At 36.8% G+C, this 15,582-nt stretch overlaps 1 protein-coding gene across 3 annotated transcripts in view; it reads right to left on the bottom strand.

Moving 5' to 3' along the window:
• Window positions 1–15,582, bottom strand: part of SMAD5 (SMAD family member 5) — a 49,437-nt gene that overhangs the window by 11,804 nt on the left and 22,051 nt on the right. For all 3 annotated transcript variants that reach the window (XM_011935261.1, XM_011935259.1, XM_011935260.1), the window contains 2 exons: window positions 9,976–10,227; window positions 7,661–7,780 (listed from right to left, as the gene is read on the bottom strand). In XM_011935261.1, coding sequence (XP_011790651.1) covers window positions 7,661–7,780; window positions 9,976–10,227 — 372 coding nt within the window. The remainder of the gene's footprint in view (window positions 1–7,660; window positions 7,781–9,975; window positions 10,228–15,582) is intronic.

Raw genomic sequence — 15,582 nt, 5'->3', positions numbered from 1 at the left:
ACTAGAAGGTTTTCTGCTAAGATCAAAAACAAAGCAAAGATGCCTCCTCTCCCCCTTTTCAACATCATACTGGAAGTCCTTGCTAATGCCATAAAGAAATAAAAGGTACACAGATAGGAAAGGAGGAAATTGTCTTTGTTTGCAAAAAACATGATTGTCTATGTAAAAATAAGAAATAACTGACCAAAAAAATTCCTGGAACTAGTAAGCATTATAGCAAGGCTGCAGGACACAAACAAGGTTAATATGCAAAAGTTGATTGCTCTCCTATACACCAACAATAAACAAATGAAATTTAAAATAACAAAAATAATTATAATTTACATTAGCATCCCCCAAAATTAAATACTTAGGCATAAATACAAAAAAGTAGGAACATGCTCTATGAGGAAGACTACAAAACTCTGATAAAAGAGATCAAAGAAAAACTAAATAAATGCGGAAATACTGCACATTCAAGAATAAGACTCAATATTGTCAAGATGGCAGTGTTTCCCAGCTTAATCTATAGAGTAATAATACCAATCAAAATCCCTGCAAGCTATTTTTTGGGTATAGACAAAATGATTCTTAGTTTATATGCAGAGGTAAAAGCCTCAAAATAGCCAACACGATATGAAAGGAGAAGAACAAAGTCGGAAGACTGACACTACTTGACTTTAAGACTTACTATAAAGATACAGTAATCAAGATCGTGATGAAATAAAAGGACAGACAAACAGATCAAAGGAGCAGAACAGAGTTTAGAAACAGACCCAAATAAATACAGTCAACTGGTCTTTGACAAAGGAGCAAAGGCAATGGAAGAAAAAAATAATCTTTTCAAAAAATGATACAGGAAACAACTGGACAGCTACATCAAAAAAGTAAACCTAGACTGTACCTTACACTCTTCACAAAACTGACCCAAGATGGATTACAGACCTAAATGTAAAATGCAAAACTATAAAACTCCTAGAAAATAATATAGGAGAAAATCTAGATGACTTTCGATATGATGATGCCTTTTTTAGGTACAATCCATGAAAGAATTGATAAGCTGGCCTTCATTAAAATTTAAAACTTTTGCTCGAGAAAGATACTGTCTAGAGAATGAGGAGACCAGCGAAAAAAAAAATCTGCAAAAGATCTATCCAATAAAGGACTATAATTCAAAATACACAAAGAACTCAAAAACAATCTGATTAAAGTATGGCAAAAGATGTGAACAGGGAACCCACCACAGACTTACAGATTGGTCAAGTAAGCATGTTCAACATGTTGTGTCATTAAGGAATTGCAAATTAAAACAACAATGAGATGCTACTACGTACCTATTAGAATGGCCAAAATCCAAAACAATGACAACATTAAATGTTGGTAAGGATGAGGAGCATCAGGAATTCTCATTCATAGTTGGGAATGCAAAATGATACAGCCACTTTAGAAGGCACTTTGGCAGTTTCTTACAAACCTAAACATACTCTTACCATAAAATCTAGCAGTTGTGCTTCTTGTTATTCAAATGAGATAAAAACTACATCCACATAAAAAATCTGCACATGAATGTTTATACCAGCTTTACTCATAATTGCTCAAACTCAGAAGCAACCAAAAGGTTCTTCAGTAGGTGAACGGATAAACAAACTGTGGTACAACCAAGACAATGAAATAGTATTTGGTGCTGTGATGGTTAGTATTGAGTGTCAAACTGATTGGATTGAAGGATGCAAAGTACTGTTTCTTGGGTGTGTCTGTGGGGCTGTTGCCAAAGGAGATTAACATTTGAGTCAGTGGACTGGGAGAGGCAGGCCCACCCTCAATTTGGGCAGGCACCATCTAAGCAGCCGCCAGAGTGGCTAGAATAAAGCAGGCAGGTAGAAGATGGAAGAGCAGACTTGTTGAGTCTTCCAGCCTTCATCTTTCTCCTGTGCTGGATGCTTCTTGTTCTCAAACATCAGACTCCAAATTCTTCAGCTTCTGGACTCTTGGACTTATACCAATGGCTTGCCAGGGGCTCTTGGGCCTTTGGCCACAGACTGAAGGCTGCACTGTCGGCTTCCCTACTTTTGAGGTTTTTGGCTCAGACTGATCCACCCCTGGACTCCTTGTTCCTCAACTTGCAGATGGCCTATCGTGGGACTTTACCTTGTGATCATATGAGTCAATTCTCCTTAACAAACTCCCTTTCATATATATTACATATATCCTATTAGTTCTGTCCCTCTAGAGAACCCTAATGGAGGTGCTAAAAAGAAATGAGCTATCAAGCCATAAAAAGACATGGAGAAACTTAAATGCATATCACTAAGTGAAAGAAGCCAGTATGAAAAGGCTACATACTGTATGATTCCAACTACAACATTCTGCAAAAGGCAAAACTATAGAGACAGTAAAAAGATCAGTGGTTGCAAGGGGTTGTGGGGAAGGAGAGGTGAACAGGCAGAGCATAGATAATTTTTAAGAGGTAAAAAATAATTCTGTATGATAGCATAAGGGTGGATACATGTGTTAAAAACCCACAGAATGTACAAAAACCAAGAACGAACCCCACTGGATAATAATCATGTGTCAATGGAAGCTTACTGACTATAACAAATGTACCACTCTGGTGAGGGATGCTGATAATGGAGGAGGCTCTGCCTGTGTGAGAGAAGAGAGTATGTAAGAATTTTCTGTACCTTCCACTTAATTTTGCTGTGAACCAAAAACTAAACTAAAAAATAAAGTCTATTTATAAAGAAAGAAAGAAAGAAAAAAAAAAAACAACTAAATGAACATTATCTTTGGGGAAATAGAGGTATACGTTTAAATTTTACATGCCAGAATTGCCTACAGAAAAAGGTTTAAAAACAATATAAAATACTGGCCAAACTCATTAACATAAAAGTCAGTATCTCAATTGACACAAAGCATAGAAGAGACACGTGGAAGCTCTACATCCCAGCACCTTTCCTGGAGCTGAAATCAAGCAAAGAAATCACGGACCCTCAATTCTCTTTCAAAAAAGGAGGAATATGGCTGGGTGCAGTGGCTCACATCTGTAATCCCAGCACTTTGGGAGGCCAAGGTGGGCAGATCATCTGAGGTCAGGAGTTCAAGACCAACTTGGCCAACATGGTGAAACCCCGTCTCTATTAAAAATACAAAAATTAGCCAGGTGTGGTGGCACGTGCATATGATAATCCCAGCTATTCGGAGGCTGAGGCAGGAGAATTGTGAGCCGAGATTGTGCCACCGCATTCAATGCTGGATGGCAGAGCGAGATTCCGTCTCAAAAAAAAAGGGGCAGGAATAAAATAACACCAAGGAAAACGTAAGAGTAATCACATGGTCTATGTACAAAATTTAAAATAATTGGTTAACTTTTTTTTTTTTTTTGAGATGGAATTTCGCTCTGTCACCCATGATTGAATGCAGTGGCACAATCTCGACTGTCTGCAACCTCTACCTCCCGGGTTCAAGTGATTCTCCAGCCTCAGCCTCCCGAGCAGGTGGGATTACAAGCACCCACCAGCACGCCTGGCTAATTTTTGTATTTTAGTAGAGATGGGATTTCACTATGTTGGTCAGGATGGTCTTGAACTCCTGAGCCTCAGGTGATCTGCTTGCCTTGGCCTCCCAAAGTGCTGGGATTACAGGAGTGAGTGAGCCACTGTGCCCAGCCAACTTTTTTTTTAATAGAATAGTTTAACTTTTAAAACTCAATTCTGAGTTTTATATGACAAAGAATTCAGATGAGAAGAAAATAAATCAATTCTGAGTATTCAATGGCAAAGGATGCAGATGAGAAGGAAGAGAGGAAAATAAACCAATGTAAACCCATACAGAGAAGTCTTAAGAGCTCAGATTTTAAAATTTATACATGTAGAGGCCCATAACCAAAGAAAGGTACAAATGAGTCACAGGAAGTTATAAGACTAGCATCAGGAAGACTAGAGCTAAGAACGAGCAGAAGGTTACAGAAAAAAAAAAAATGCTAGACAAAACTAAAAAGGCAGTTTTGGTTAAAAGGAAAAGAAGAACCAGAAAAGCACTGCCTCTGCTCAGGCAGAAGACATATTGTTGCTAACAGGTGGTTCCAGGCATTGCCATTTAACTTTGACTTTCTTTTTGTCACTTGTCAAAAAGAAAGGAGGAAATACACATAATCTGACTGAAATGAGAAGAAATTCTAGTGAAAAAAGATATCTACAAGAGTGAGAAAATGTGAGTATCAAGTTCCTCTAAAGGGGCTCAGCTGTTTGGCTGACACAAATTACATTCCAATGGACATCTAACATATAACACTACCAAATGGCACTATGATCTCTGGAAAATCAGGAGAAAAGAAAAGGAAAAGATTAAGTGGAGTAAATACAGTCCATATTTTCAAAAGGAGAATAAAGTGGAGTAAATACAGTCCATATTTTCAAAAGGAGAATAATCATACTATTTATTATGTATGGCCTAATGTTGTGTGCCAAGATCATTACATGTATTATCTCATTTAATCAACATATTAATAATTCCAGTGTATCATCCCTATTTATTTTATAAATGAGGAACCTCAGGCTTAGAGACTTGAAAACTACCTATATTGCAAAGCAAATAAGTAGAGAAACAGGAATTCAAATCCAGAAATTCATGTTCTATTTTATCATAAATGAAGGTAGATTTTTATGAATTATAGGCAAATTAACATAATGAGATTTCTTGATAAATTCTAGATATTATATAAACATTAACAAAACCATAAGGGGTCTGGAAATTTAACTGCTCCTAGGAATACAGAGCTCTCAGTACAACACACATTCAGTATTATCACAAACATAGAAAACGCATAAAAACACATTGTTTTAAGAAACGTATAAAATAGCAGTACGTATTTCTAAACTTGTGACAAACTAAGACGGTTTAGGTCTCAAAGTGGCATTAAAGCCACAATGACATCATAAAGATATAAAATTTTCATTTGTCAATTATCAAAAAAAAAAAATACAGAACAACCCACAATGAGATATCTCTTCATATGCATTAAAATGGTCAATGTCTACAAAATAGAAAACTAGTGCTGGTGAGGATGTGAATATGGAACCTGTGTGCACTGTTGCTGAGAATATAATATGGTACATTCACTGTGGAAAACAGTATGGCTGTTCCTCAAAAAATTATAAATATAATTACTATGTAATCCAGTAATTGTACTTCTGGTATGTACTCAAAAGAAATGAAAGCAGGATATCGAAGAGACATGTGTATGCACATATCCACAGTAGTAGTATTCACAATAGCCAAAAAGTGAAAGCAATCCAAGTGTCTAGCCATGGATGAATAAACAAAATTTGGTATATACATACAATGGAATATTACTCAGCCTTAAAAAGAGATGAAATTCTGACATTGCTACAACATGGATGAGCCCTGAGGAAAAATAAGTTAGTCACAAAAAATAAACAAACATTGTATGATTCCATTCATATGAAGTGCTTACTTAAGGGTGGTTAAAATCATAGGTATTAGAAAGTAGAGTGGTGGTTGGGAAGGGCTGGTGGAAAGGGAGAATAGGAAATTTTTATTTAACGGGTATAGTTTCAATTTTACAAGGTGAAAAGAGCTATAGAAATGGATAGTGGTGATGGTCACACAACATTATAAATGGATTTAATGACACTGAACTGTACACTTAAAAATAGTTAAGATGGCAAACTCTATGTTATGTATAGTTTACCATAATTAAAAAAAAAAACAAAAAAAAAACACAGTAAGACTCCATCTCAACAACAAAAAGATTGGCCAAGCATGGTGATGCATGCCTGTAGTCCCAGCTACTCAGGATGCTAACGCAGAGGAGCACTTGAGCCCTGGAGTTTGAGGCTGCAGTGAGCTATGATCATGCCACTGCACTCCAGTCTGGACATGACAGAGCAAGACTCTGCCTCTAAAATAAATAAATAATTTAAAAATTAAAAACAAAACAAAACAACAAAAACTAGGGGGAAAAACCTTTATAGGAAAGTTTTAGTAATCAAGACTATGAGGTCTAGATACGTAAGTAAACAGAGTCCTGAAATAAACCCTGGCATTTACAGTCAATTGATTTCTGACAAAGATGTTAATTCAACAAAGAAATGATACTCTTTTCAACAAATGGTAAAGCCAACTAGATTTCTATATGCAAAAAACTTAATGTCGACATTTACCATATACCACACACAAACTTAACTCAAAAGGAACCACTGACCTAATGTAAGAGCTAAAACTATAGAACTTCTAAAATAAAACATAAAATAATATTTTCATGACCTTGGGATAAACAAAAATTTCTTGAATCCAACACCAAAAGCATAATCTAGAAATGAAAAACCTGACAAAATGGATTTCATCAAAATTTAAAGCTATTACACATCAAAAAGACATCATTAAGAAAATGAAAAGAAATCTACAGACTGAGAGAAAATATTTGCAAATCATATATCTGATAAAGGATTCATATCCAGAATATATAAAAAATTCTTACAACTCAATAAGACAACCTAATGGGCAAAAGATTTAAAATAGACACATCAAAGAAGATACATAAATGGCCAACAAGTACATTTAAAAAAATGCTCATCATTATTCATTAAAGAAATGCAAATTAAAACCACAATAAGCACTTGACACCCACTAGAATGGCTATAATTAAAAAGTCAGACAATAACAGGTGTTAGGAGGATGTAGAGAAAATAGAACCCTCATACTTTGCTGGTGAGAATATAAAACGGTACTGCCACTTCAGAGAAGTTTTATAGTTTTCTTAAGTAGTTAAACTTACCATGTTATTCAGCAATTGCACTCCCAGATATCTATCCAAAGAAATAAAACAACGTCCACAAAAAGACTTACATGCAATTTTGTTTGTTTTTTTGAGATAGAGCCTCGCTCTGTGGCTCAGACTGGAGTGCAGTGGCATTATCTCAGCTCACTGCAACCTCAGTCTCCTGGGTTCAAGTGATCCTCCTGTCTCAGCCTCCCGAATAGCTGGGATTACAGGCATCTGCCACCAAGCCCAGCTAATTTTTTATCTTTATTGTATTTTTAGTAGAGACAGGGTTTCACCATATTGGCCAGGCTGGTTTTGAACTCCGGACCTCAAGTGATCCACCCGCCTCGGCCTCCCAAAGTGCTAGGATTACAGGTGTGAGCCACTGTGCCCGGCCGCAAATGTTTATAATAATCAAAATATGGAAACAATTCAAATGCCCACTGACTGGTGAATAAATGGGATATATTCATATAAAGGAGTACGGTTCAGCAATAAAAAGGAACAAACTATTGATACATGCTACAACATGGATGAATCTTAAAAACATGCTAAGTGAAAGAAGACTACATTATTACATGATTCCAATTATATAAAATGTTCCGAAAAGATAAAATCTACAGGTACAGAAAACAGATTAGAGGGTATATGGAGCTGAGGATAGGAGGATAGACTGCAAATACACAGAGAAACCTTTTTAAAGAGTTATGGAAATGTTCTAAACCTAGACTGTGGTGCAAAGCTTTGTGTATTTACCAAAATCTTTGAATCATACACTTAAAACAGAAAAATTTTAAGCACATAAATTATACCTCAATAAAGCTGTTTTTAAAAAAGTAGCCAATAAGTTAAAAACAACTACTACCACAAAATAAATGAAGTGAGTACTTCTCTTACCTCTGCTGGATATACTGGGCATAATCTGAGGAATCATATTATTGCTTGTATCCATAGGCTGGGAATTATCTTGACCCATCTGATCATCAGGTGGCATATAGGCAGGAGGAGGTGTATCAGCTAAGAGGAAAAAAATAATAGTTAAAATCTTCATTCTGCTCAAAATTATTACTCTAAAAGCTTTAGCAAATTCTTAAGATTACCAGCAAGCTTCATTACTGAACATCACACACACAAAAATGTTGGATACTATCCTAGGGCAAGGGAAAAAGAAAACAGACAGCACACCTAATAGCAATTAAAAACCTACTACAAGTCCACGTTTATTTAGCTCAGATCCCTGGTAATCCAGGATATAAGGATCAGTCCAAAAATTCACTAAAACAGAATTCAAGGTTGAGAATTCTGCCTTTATTTTTATGTGTTCAGAGAAACTGCAGCTATTACAAATCAATCTGAAGAACAGATAAATCCTCATTTGGGTATATATATATATATATATATATATATACTATAGAGACACCTTTAAATTATTAAGATCAGCACATACTGTATACTGGCATTTAAAACTGGAAAGTAAAACTATGTCCTTTCAAAATTTGCCATCAATACTAACAGCAATTGTCTAATGCTTGTGCAACATCCAAACATGGCTGTTGCATCCTATTAAATGGTTAGGTAATTCACTTAGGAAACTAAATGTTAACCAGAAAATCCTTTGAGTTTCAACACTCATAGTTGAAAATTTTTGCAAAAGCTACAGCTGTACTTTTTTGTCTCAGTAACTATACATAAGAACCGAATTTGTCTTTTATCCCAATGTTTTGTACAGGATGTATTTTGACACAGAACTACAATCAGCACTGAATCTAAGATAAACTATGAAAATTTGTTTTTGAGCAAATTCCTAATAGCAAGTTAAAGAGCTGGCACTTAACTTCTCTTCAAAAGAAAAAACTGTATTACCAACTGATATTTTGCTGCAGTAGAGAAATCACAAAGGATATACTGTAGGTCCTCGAATAATGTTTTGTTCAATACTGTTTCGTTCAGCTGCATTTTGTTATGACATTGATGAGAAAAAAAATCCATTCCCAGCCAGGGACACTGTCTGTGTGAGTCTGAACATTCTCCCCATGTTTGTTTTGAGTTTTCTCTGGTTACCCTAATTTCCTCTCACATCCCAAAGACATGCACATTAGATGAACTGGCATGCATGTCTAAACGGTCCCAGTGTGAGTGCAGGGGTGTGTGAGTGCACTCTGTGATTTAATCATGTCCCTTTCAGGACTGGTTTCCACCTTGTGCTCTGAGTTGCTGGAATGCGCTCTGGCTACCTATGACCGTGAATTAGAATAATTAAGTAAATAACTGTCTTAGTTGTTTTTATTGATCTTTCTTAAATACATGCACAGCTCACATTTATTTCAATGTTTAATATTAGAAGAATTTTGGGTCTTTATTTATAAATTTAGTGATATTTTTGTGCCCAGAAATATACTACAAGAACTTAACGCTTGTTTATATCAACTAGCCTATGATAAAATTAGCTTTGTAATACACTGTTTCAGTTAAAGTCATAGTTTCCAAGAAGTTATTAATGACATTAAGTGAGGACTTACTGTACTTACATATGCAGCTGTTACAAATCAGCAGTAGGTGTTCAAATATTTGACAGTGACATAATGATATGTCCATATATGACATGCCATTAACAAAATTTAGGAACTTCACAAAATCTACTTATCTTTCTCCAGTGAAATCAGTTCATCAGTTATCTAACTAAAGATAACCAGGATTCATTTTAAACTTCTAAAATCTTAAATAATTTGAAAAGCCACACAGTAAAGTTGAAAGAACATAGACTTTAGAGTTAGATAAACCTGGGTCTGAACCTCTAGCTCTTAGCTCTACCCTAGGTAAGGTACTTAAAAGTTTAAAATTTACTTTAGAATTTCTTTTTCCATCTGTAAAACAGGAATATCTATCTCACATAGTCATTCTGAAGATTAAATTTAATGCCATAGTTTTCATCACAGTATCAGTTATATAAAAGACAATAAATGGTACTGAGTGTCACAAAATATAAGAAAATATTTAAGCCAAATAGGGCTACTTCCATTTTTTAAACATATGGTACTCGGCAAAATAAAATCTAAACTCTTCTGGAAATCAAACAATTACCTAAAAAATGAAGAGTCAGAAACAGCTATACCTTGGCATGTAACAGTTCACCCAGAGGGCCCACAGTAGGAATAATTGTGATTGTTAGGATTTTTTTTTTTTTTTTGGTTATCAATAAAATAAAGTCTTACCTGGGAGCTGAAAGGGACTTCCTGGTCCAGAACTTGCTGGGGAGTTGGGATATGTGCTGCTAGCAGGAGAAGGGGGATAAGGGCTGTTTGGAGATAAGGGAAAAGGAGTGTTGTTGGGCTGGTGGAAAGAATCTGGAAACGTGGCATTTTGTGGCATGTGTGGTTCATTGTGGCTCAGGTTCCTAAACTGAACCAGAAGGCTGTGTTGTGGATTGAATTCATTATGACGAGGCACTAATACTGGAGGTAAGACTGAAAAACAAAAATCAAAAGTCATTTGTCAGGAATGACTAAACATATGCCCCATCCACACTAAGGGGTTGGTAGAAAGGATTCATGTAAAGCTAAAACTGTAAACCTATTAAAACAATTTAATTTTAGAAAGGGTTGTTTCATAGAGCCCTGAATCTCTATTTAGATAATAACCGAATCCAAAACTCTGTAAGCATTTAGCCTGCGTAAGGTACCCTGGAAGACAGAAAATCCAGAAAAAGATACCATACTCCTGTCCTATGAGATAAAGGATATTAAAAAACAACCATAAAACAGAGAATTTAGCACAACGGGAGTTAAACAGAGGTGATGTTCCCAGCTAGCAGAGAATCAAACAAAATACTGTAAGAAAAAAACATAGCTGACTGAACCTTAAAGATACAGGAGGATTTCACAGAGGAGTGCTGGGGCTGGGAAGAGGTAAAAGAGGAAGGTGGCAGAGGAGATGAGAAAATCAGCTGGCCTACGTACTGAACAAGGAGTTAAGACTACAGAGTGAAGTTGGAACCTGTTACGTGAATGTCCTAAAAACGTCCACATCTCCAATTATGAACACTTCTATCTTTCTCAGTTTGAAAGATCTCATGTTTTACGTTGCTCAGCATGGTTTTCCATACTGAAAATGGTAATATGCTCTAGGTAAAAGCCTTCCAATCAAAAGCAGTCTTCTAACTGTCCTGTATCCGTCAATGTAATTTCACTTAGAAAAATCTCAACTTGATTCCATTATCATTCAGCATCAACAAAATGAGTGTTTTTAAGCTACCTAAGTCATACTTCACCTCCCTGAAGTAGGGATGTACCCAACGATTCAGTGTTTCTGTTAAGTCAGTATTTGTGCTATTTTTGTCTATTGTTTCATTTCATTCTACCACATTAGTATACTAAATATGTGGTTAACATCTGACTACAATTGTTTTGTTCTACTGTGTGTTAACAACTGCTATGCCCCTTACAGAACAACGAGGCAGCTGCCATTGGAGAGGAGGGCATTAGGCAGCAAGAATTTCTACATATAGCAGGCTAGCAATCTGAGAGACTTAGTGAGATAACTACTCAGGAATTCAGTTCAGTATGAATTTCTTTGCTTCTTTTTTTTTTTTTTAGAAGCATGCTAAAATTACTGGTTTCTTTTATTTGTACATTATCTATGCACATGATTTTTTTTTTTTTTTTTGAGACGGAGTCTGGCTCTGTCGCCCAGGCTGGAGTGCAGTGGCCGGATCTCAGCTCACTACAACTTCCGCCTCCCGGGTTCACGCCATTCTCCCGCCTCAGCCTCCTGAGTAGCTGGGACCACAGGTGCCCGCCACCTGGCCCGGCTAATTTTTTGTATTTTTAGTAGAGACGGGGTTTCACCATATTAGCCAGGATGGTCTCGATCTCCTGACCTAGTGATCCGCCCATCTCGGCCTCCCAAAGTGCTGGGATTACACGCGTGAGCCACTGCACCAGACCGGGATCTTCCATCTTTTTGTTCCAACCTACGTTGGTTACTGCCCAAGTCTCCTACAAGTCTGAAATCCTTGGACTTCCCTTCTCTGCTGCTGGATCACATTTCCTGGACTTCATCCTCTATTAGTGTCCCAAGAGAAAGTAAAAAGTTAAATTTTCTTGACTTCCTGCATGTATAAAAATCTTATTTTTTTTGCTTGTCTGCAGGCAGATAATATTTCCTCCTGAATTTTGAGGGCACTACTTTACTTTCTTCTAAATCCAGAACTGCATTGAGAAATCCAATATTCTGATTTCTAGTCCTTTATATGTTTCCTGTCTTTCTGGAAGTTTACAGAATTTTTTTTTTTTAATCTATGATACACCAAAATTTCATGTGGGGCTTCTTTTATCCTTTGTTCTGATTATTTGGTCACTGAGCCCTTTCAATTTTCAGTTTGGGGAATTGTTTGGTATTATTTCTCGGAAAATTTTCTCTCTGCCATCTTCCTCAATGCTCTATTTCCAGAATATATTATTCTATTAGAATTGATATTTAATTTGAAACTGATTCTGGGCCACTTAATGTTTTAACAAGTACTTTCTAACGTACCAACTCATCTAATCCTCATAACAACCAATTATGTAGGTAGTATTATTCCCATTTTACAATGGGTAAACTAAATCTCAGAAAGGTTAAGGCCTGAGGTAGTATTTGGTAAAACCAGGATTCAAATCCAGAAAGCCTGGCTCCAGAACCCACAGTCCTAATCACTAGACAATACTGTCTATTAGATCAGGGGTCCCTAAACACCCCCCTAGTTCATGACCTCTTACGAACCAGGCCATACAGCAGGAGGTGATGGTGAGTGAGAGTGAGCGAAGCTTCATCTGTATTTCCAGCCATTCCCCATTGCTCTCATTACCACCTGAACTCCACCTCCTGTCAGATCAGTGGCAGCATGATATTCTCATAGGAAAGCAAATCCTATCGCCAACTGCACATGTGAGGGATCTAGGTTGTGTGTTCCTTATGAGAATCTCAAGCCTGATGATCTGTCACTGTCTCCCATCACCCCTGGATGAGACAACCTAGCTGCAGGTAAACAAGCTCAGGGCTCCCGTTAATTTGACATTATGGTGAACTGTATAATTATTTCATTACATATTACAATGTAATAATAATAGAAATAAAGTGCACAATAAATATAATGTGCTTGAAGCATCCCAAAACCATCCCCCAACCTGTTCAATGAAAAGACTGTCTTCCAAGAAACTGGACCCTGGAGCCAAAAAGCTTAGGGAGCACTGTATTCAACTAAACACCTAAGGCCACCTAGGTTGGCCCTCTATTTTTCTTATGTTCATTATCTCTTTCCAACTATCCTCCATCTTTTTATCTTTTTGCAAAACTTACTCTACTATATTATAACTGTGTGAATGTGCCTAAGTTACTTCCCTTTTAAGTCTTCATTTCCTTATCTATAAACCTGTAAGTAAACTGAAAGGGGTGTAAAATGTCAGTACCCTTTTCTAACCCCATGAAGGAATCACTATTCCATCAGTGCTCAATAAATATTAATTGCTATCACTGTTACTACTACCACTACCACCACCTTCTACTACTTTATTAATAATGGTAATATGAAGTGATCCATTCTGTGTCATAGCTGCTTAATCATGGGGGGTCAGCAAGCTAATCCAGCTGGGTAATCTGTCCCTTCTCCCAAGATGTTTGGACTCAGAGCAAAACATGAGGTCTCTATAGTCTCTTTCCAATAGTTGAACTACTAAGACATGAAATTTTCAGTTATTTAAAAGCATCAGAGCTATGCCCCAGTCTTTTCTATAGAATGCATCATAGCTGAGAAAAATGTACACAAAAAATAAGACACTTCCATTGGCTGGTTGATTATTAGTCACACTTTGGCTATAGGGGAATACATAAAATTCCCAGACTTACTCCTAGCAAACAGCAAGCTTGGGAGTTTCTCAGCCTATACTTCTCTATTAAATCCTCATATCTTCCTTTCTTCATCAATTCCTTCAGGTATCAGCTCTCCTTGGACTCAGTAAGAAATTGAGAATCACATCATACCAACTGTCTAAAGTCACTCTAAAGCTCTTAAGTTGAACTTTCCCAGATAGCATAATCACTGCTATCTGCAATCCTTTCTACTAGTCTCCACATCCAATGTTATTTTCAGTCTTTTTACCACACTGGGTTTATATTACCTCCATGTGAAACCCAGATAGACTCTAAGGTGACCACCATGATTCCCACCTCCAGGTATTCAAACCATTGGGTAATTCTCCCTGCTTGAGTATGAGTATGACCTATCACTTCCTTCTAACCAACAGAATACAGCAAAGGTGACAGGGTGTGTATGATTACATTCCATAAGAATATAATGCCCTTCTTGCCAGAAGACCCTCTCTTTCTTACTGGCTTTGAAGAAGCTGTCATGAATGTGAACTAGCTATAAAGAAGGCTATGTGAAAGCAACTGAATCTGTCAATAATCACATGGGCTTGGAAGCAGATCCTTCCCTAACTGAGCTTCTGATAAGACCTTGGCCCTAACCAACACCTTGATTACAGTGCCTTGCAAAGGACCCAGCTAAGCGTAACTGGACTCCTCACCCAAAGAAACTGTGAGGTAATAAACATGCATTGTGCTAAGCCATTAAGTTTGTGGCAATTTGTCATGCAGCAATAGATGACTAACGCACTCAGCTAGAGCTCAGCTTATACCATTCATTACAAAAAAATATTTACTGAGCATCACCTACCAAGTGCCAGATAACAATATACTATTCTAAGCACTAAGGATAGAGTAATGAATGAAATAGAGGAAGACTCTGCTCATGTCAGTCAATAAACAAAATAAATATCTAATACAGAGTCAATTAGTGATGGGGATATTTGAGCAAGGACTGAATGGAATGAGAAAATGTGCCATGGAAAGATTCTGGGGGAGAATAAGTAAACAGCAAGAGTTAAAGCCTGGAAACAGGAGTATGGCAAGTCCAACGAACACAGAACTCTGAGGATAGGTCATACAGAGTCTTATAGAAATCTCTTAAGTGTGACAGCCTTGAAAGTGTTTTCAGTAGGAACTGACATGATTTAGTATGTTTTTAAAAAATCATTCTGGCTGTCGCGTAGAAAACACAATGGGTTAAGGGGAAGAATAGACACAGAAAGACCAATTAGGACACTACTTAAGGTAAGTGATGATGATGATGTACTGCACTAAAGTAGTGGCGTCAGAAATGATGAGAGGTGACACTATCAAGATATATTTTGAAGGTGCAGCAAACAGCATTTGCTCATATTTTAAATACAGGAAAAGAAAAGATGAATAAGAAAAATAAAAGATGAACTTGTGGTTTACGGCATTAGCAATTACATGAATGCTGTTGCCATTCACTTCAACAGGGAAAACCAGAGGAAAAAACTGAAGTTTTGCTTAGATATATTACATTTGGTATGTTTAATAAATATTCAAGTGGAAGTGTCAAGTAGGCTACTGGATACACCAGTCTAAAACTCAAGGGAGAAGTTGACTTGACTTCAAAATGTGAGCATCAGCTTATAGACAATCTTAAGACATGTGACAGCATGAAAGCACATAAAGAAAGAATACAAATGGAGAAAGGGTCCATGGACTGACTCCTGTGAAAACAGCAGAATACGCCAGCAAAGAGGGACAAGAACAGTCAGTGAGGTAGGAAGACCAGGGTAGCATACTGTCTTAGGGGCCAAACATAGAAAAAGTTTTGAGTAGGATGGAAGGAGATCAACTGTATCAAATGCAGTTGAACGGACAGTAAGGTAAGACTGAAAAATTACCCCTTGACTTATAAAAAGGCAGTCACTAGTGATCTTGACAAGTTA

This window comes from Colobus angolensis, unplaced genomic scaffold (genome assembly GCF_000951035.1).
Source record: "Colobus angolensis palliatus isolate OR3802 unplaced genomic scaffold, Cang.pa_1.0 Scaffold142, whole genome shotgun sequence".
NCBI classification, from domain to species: domain Eukaryota; kingdom Metazoa; phylum Chordata; class Mammalia; order Primates; family Cercopithecidae; genus Colobus; species Colobus angolensis.
Note: the sequence above shows the minus strand (reverse complement) of the source record. Positions and strands in the feature narration are given on the sequence as shown.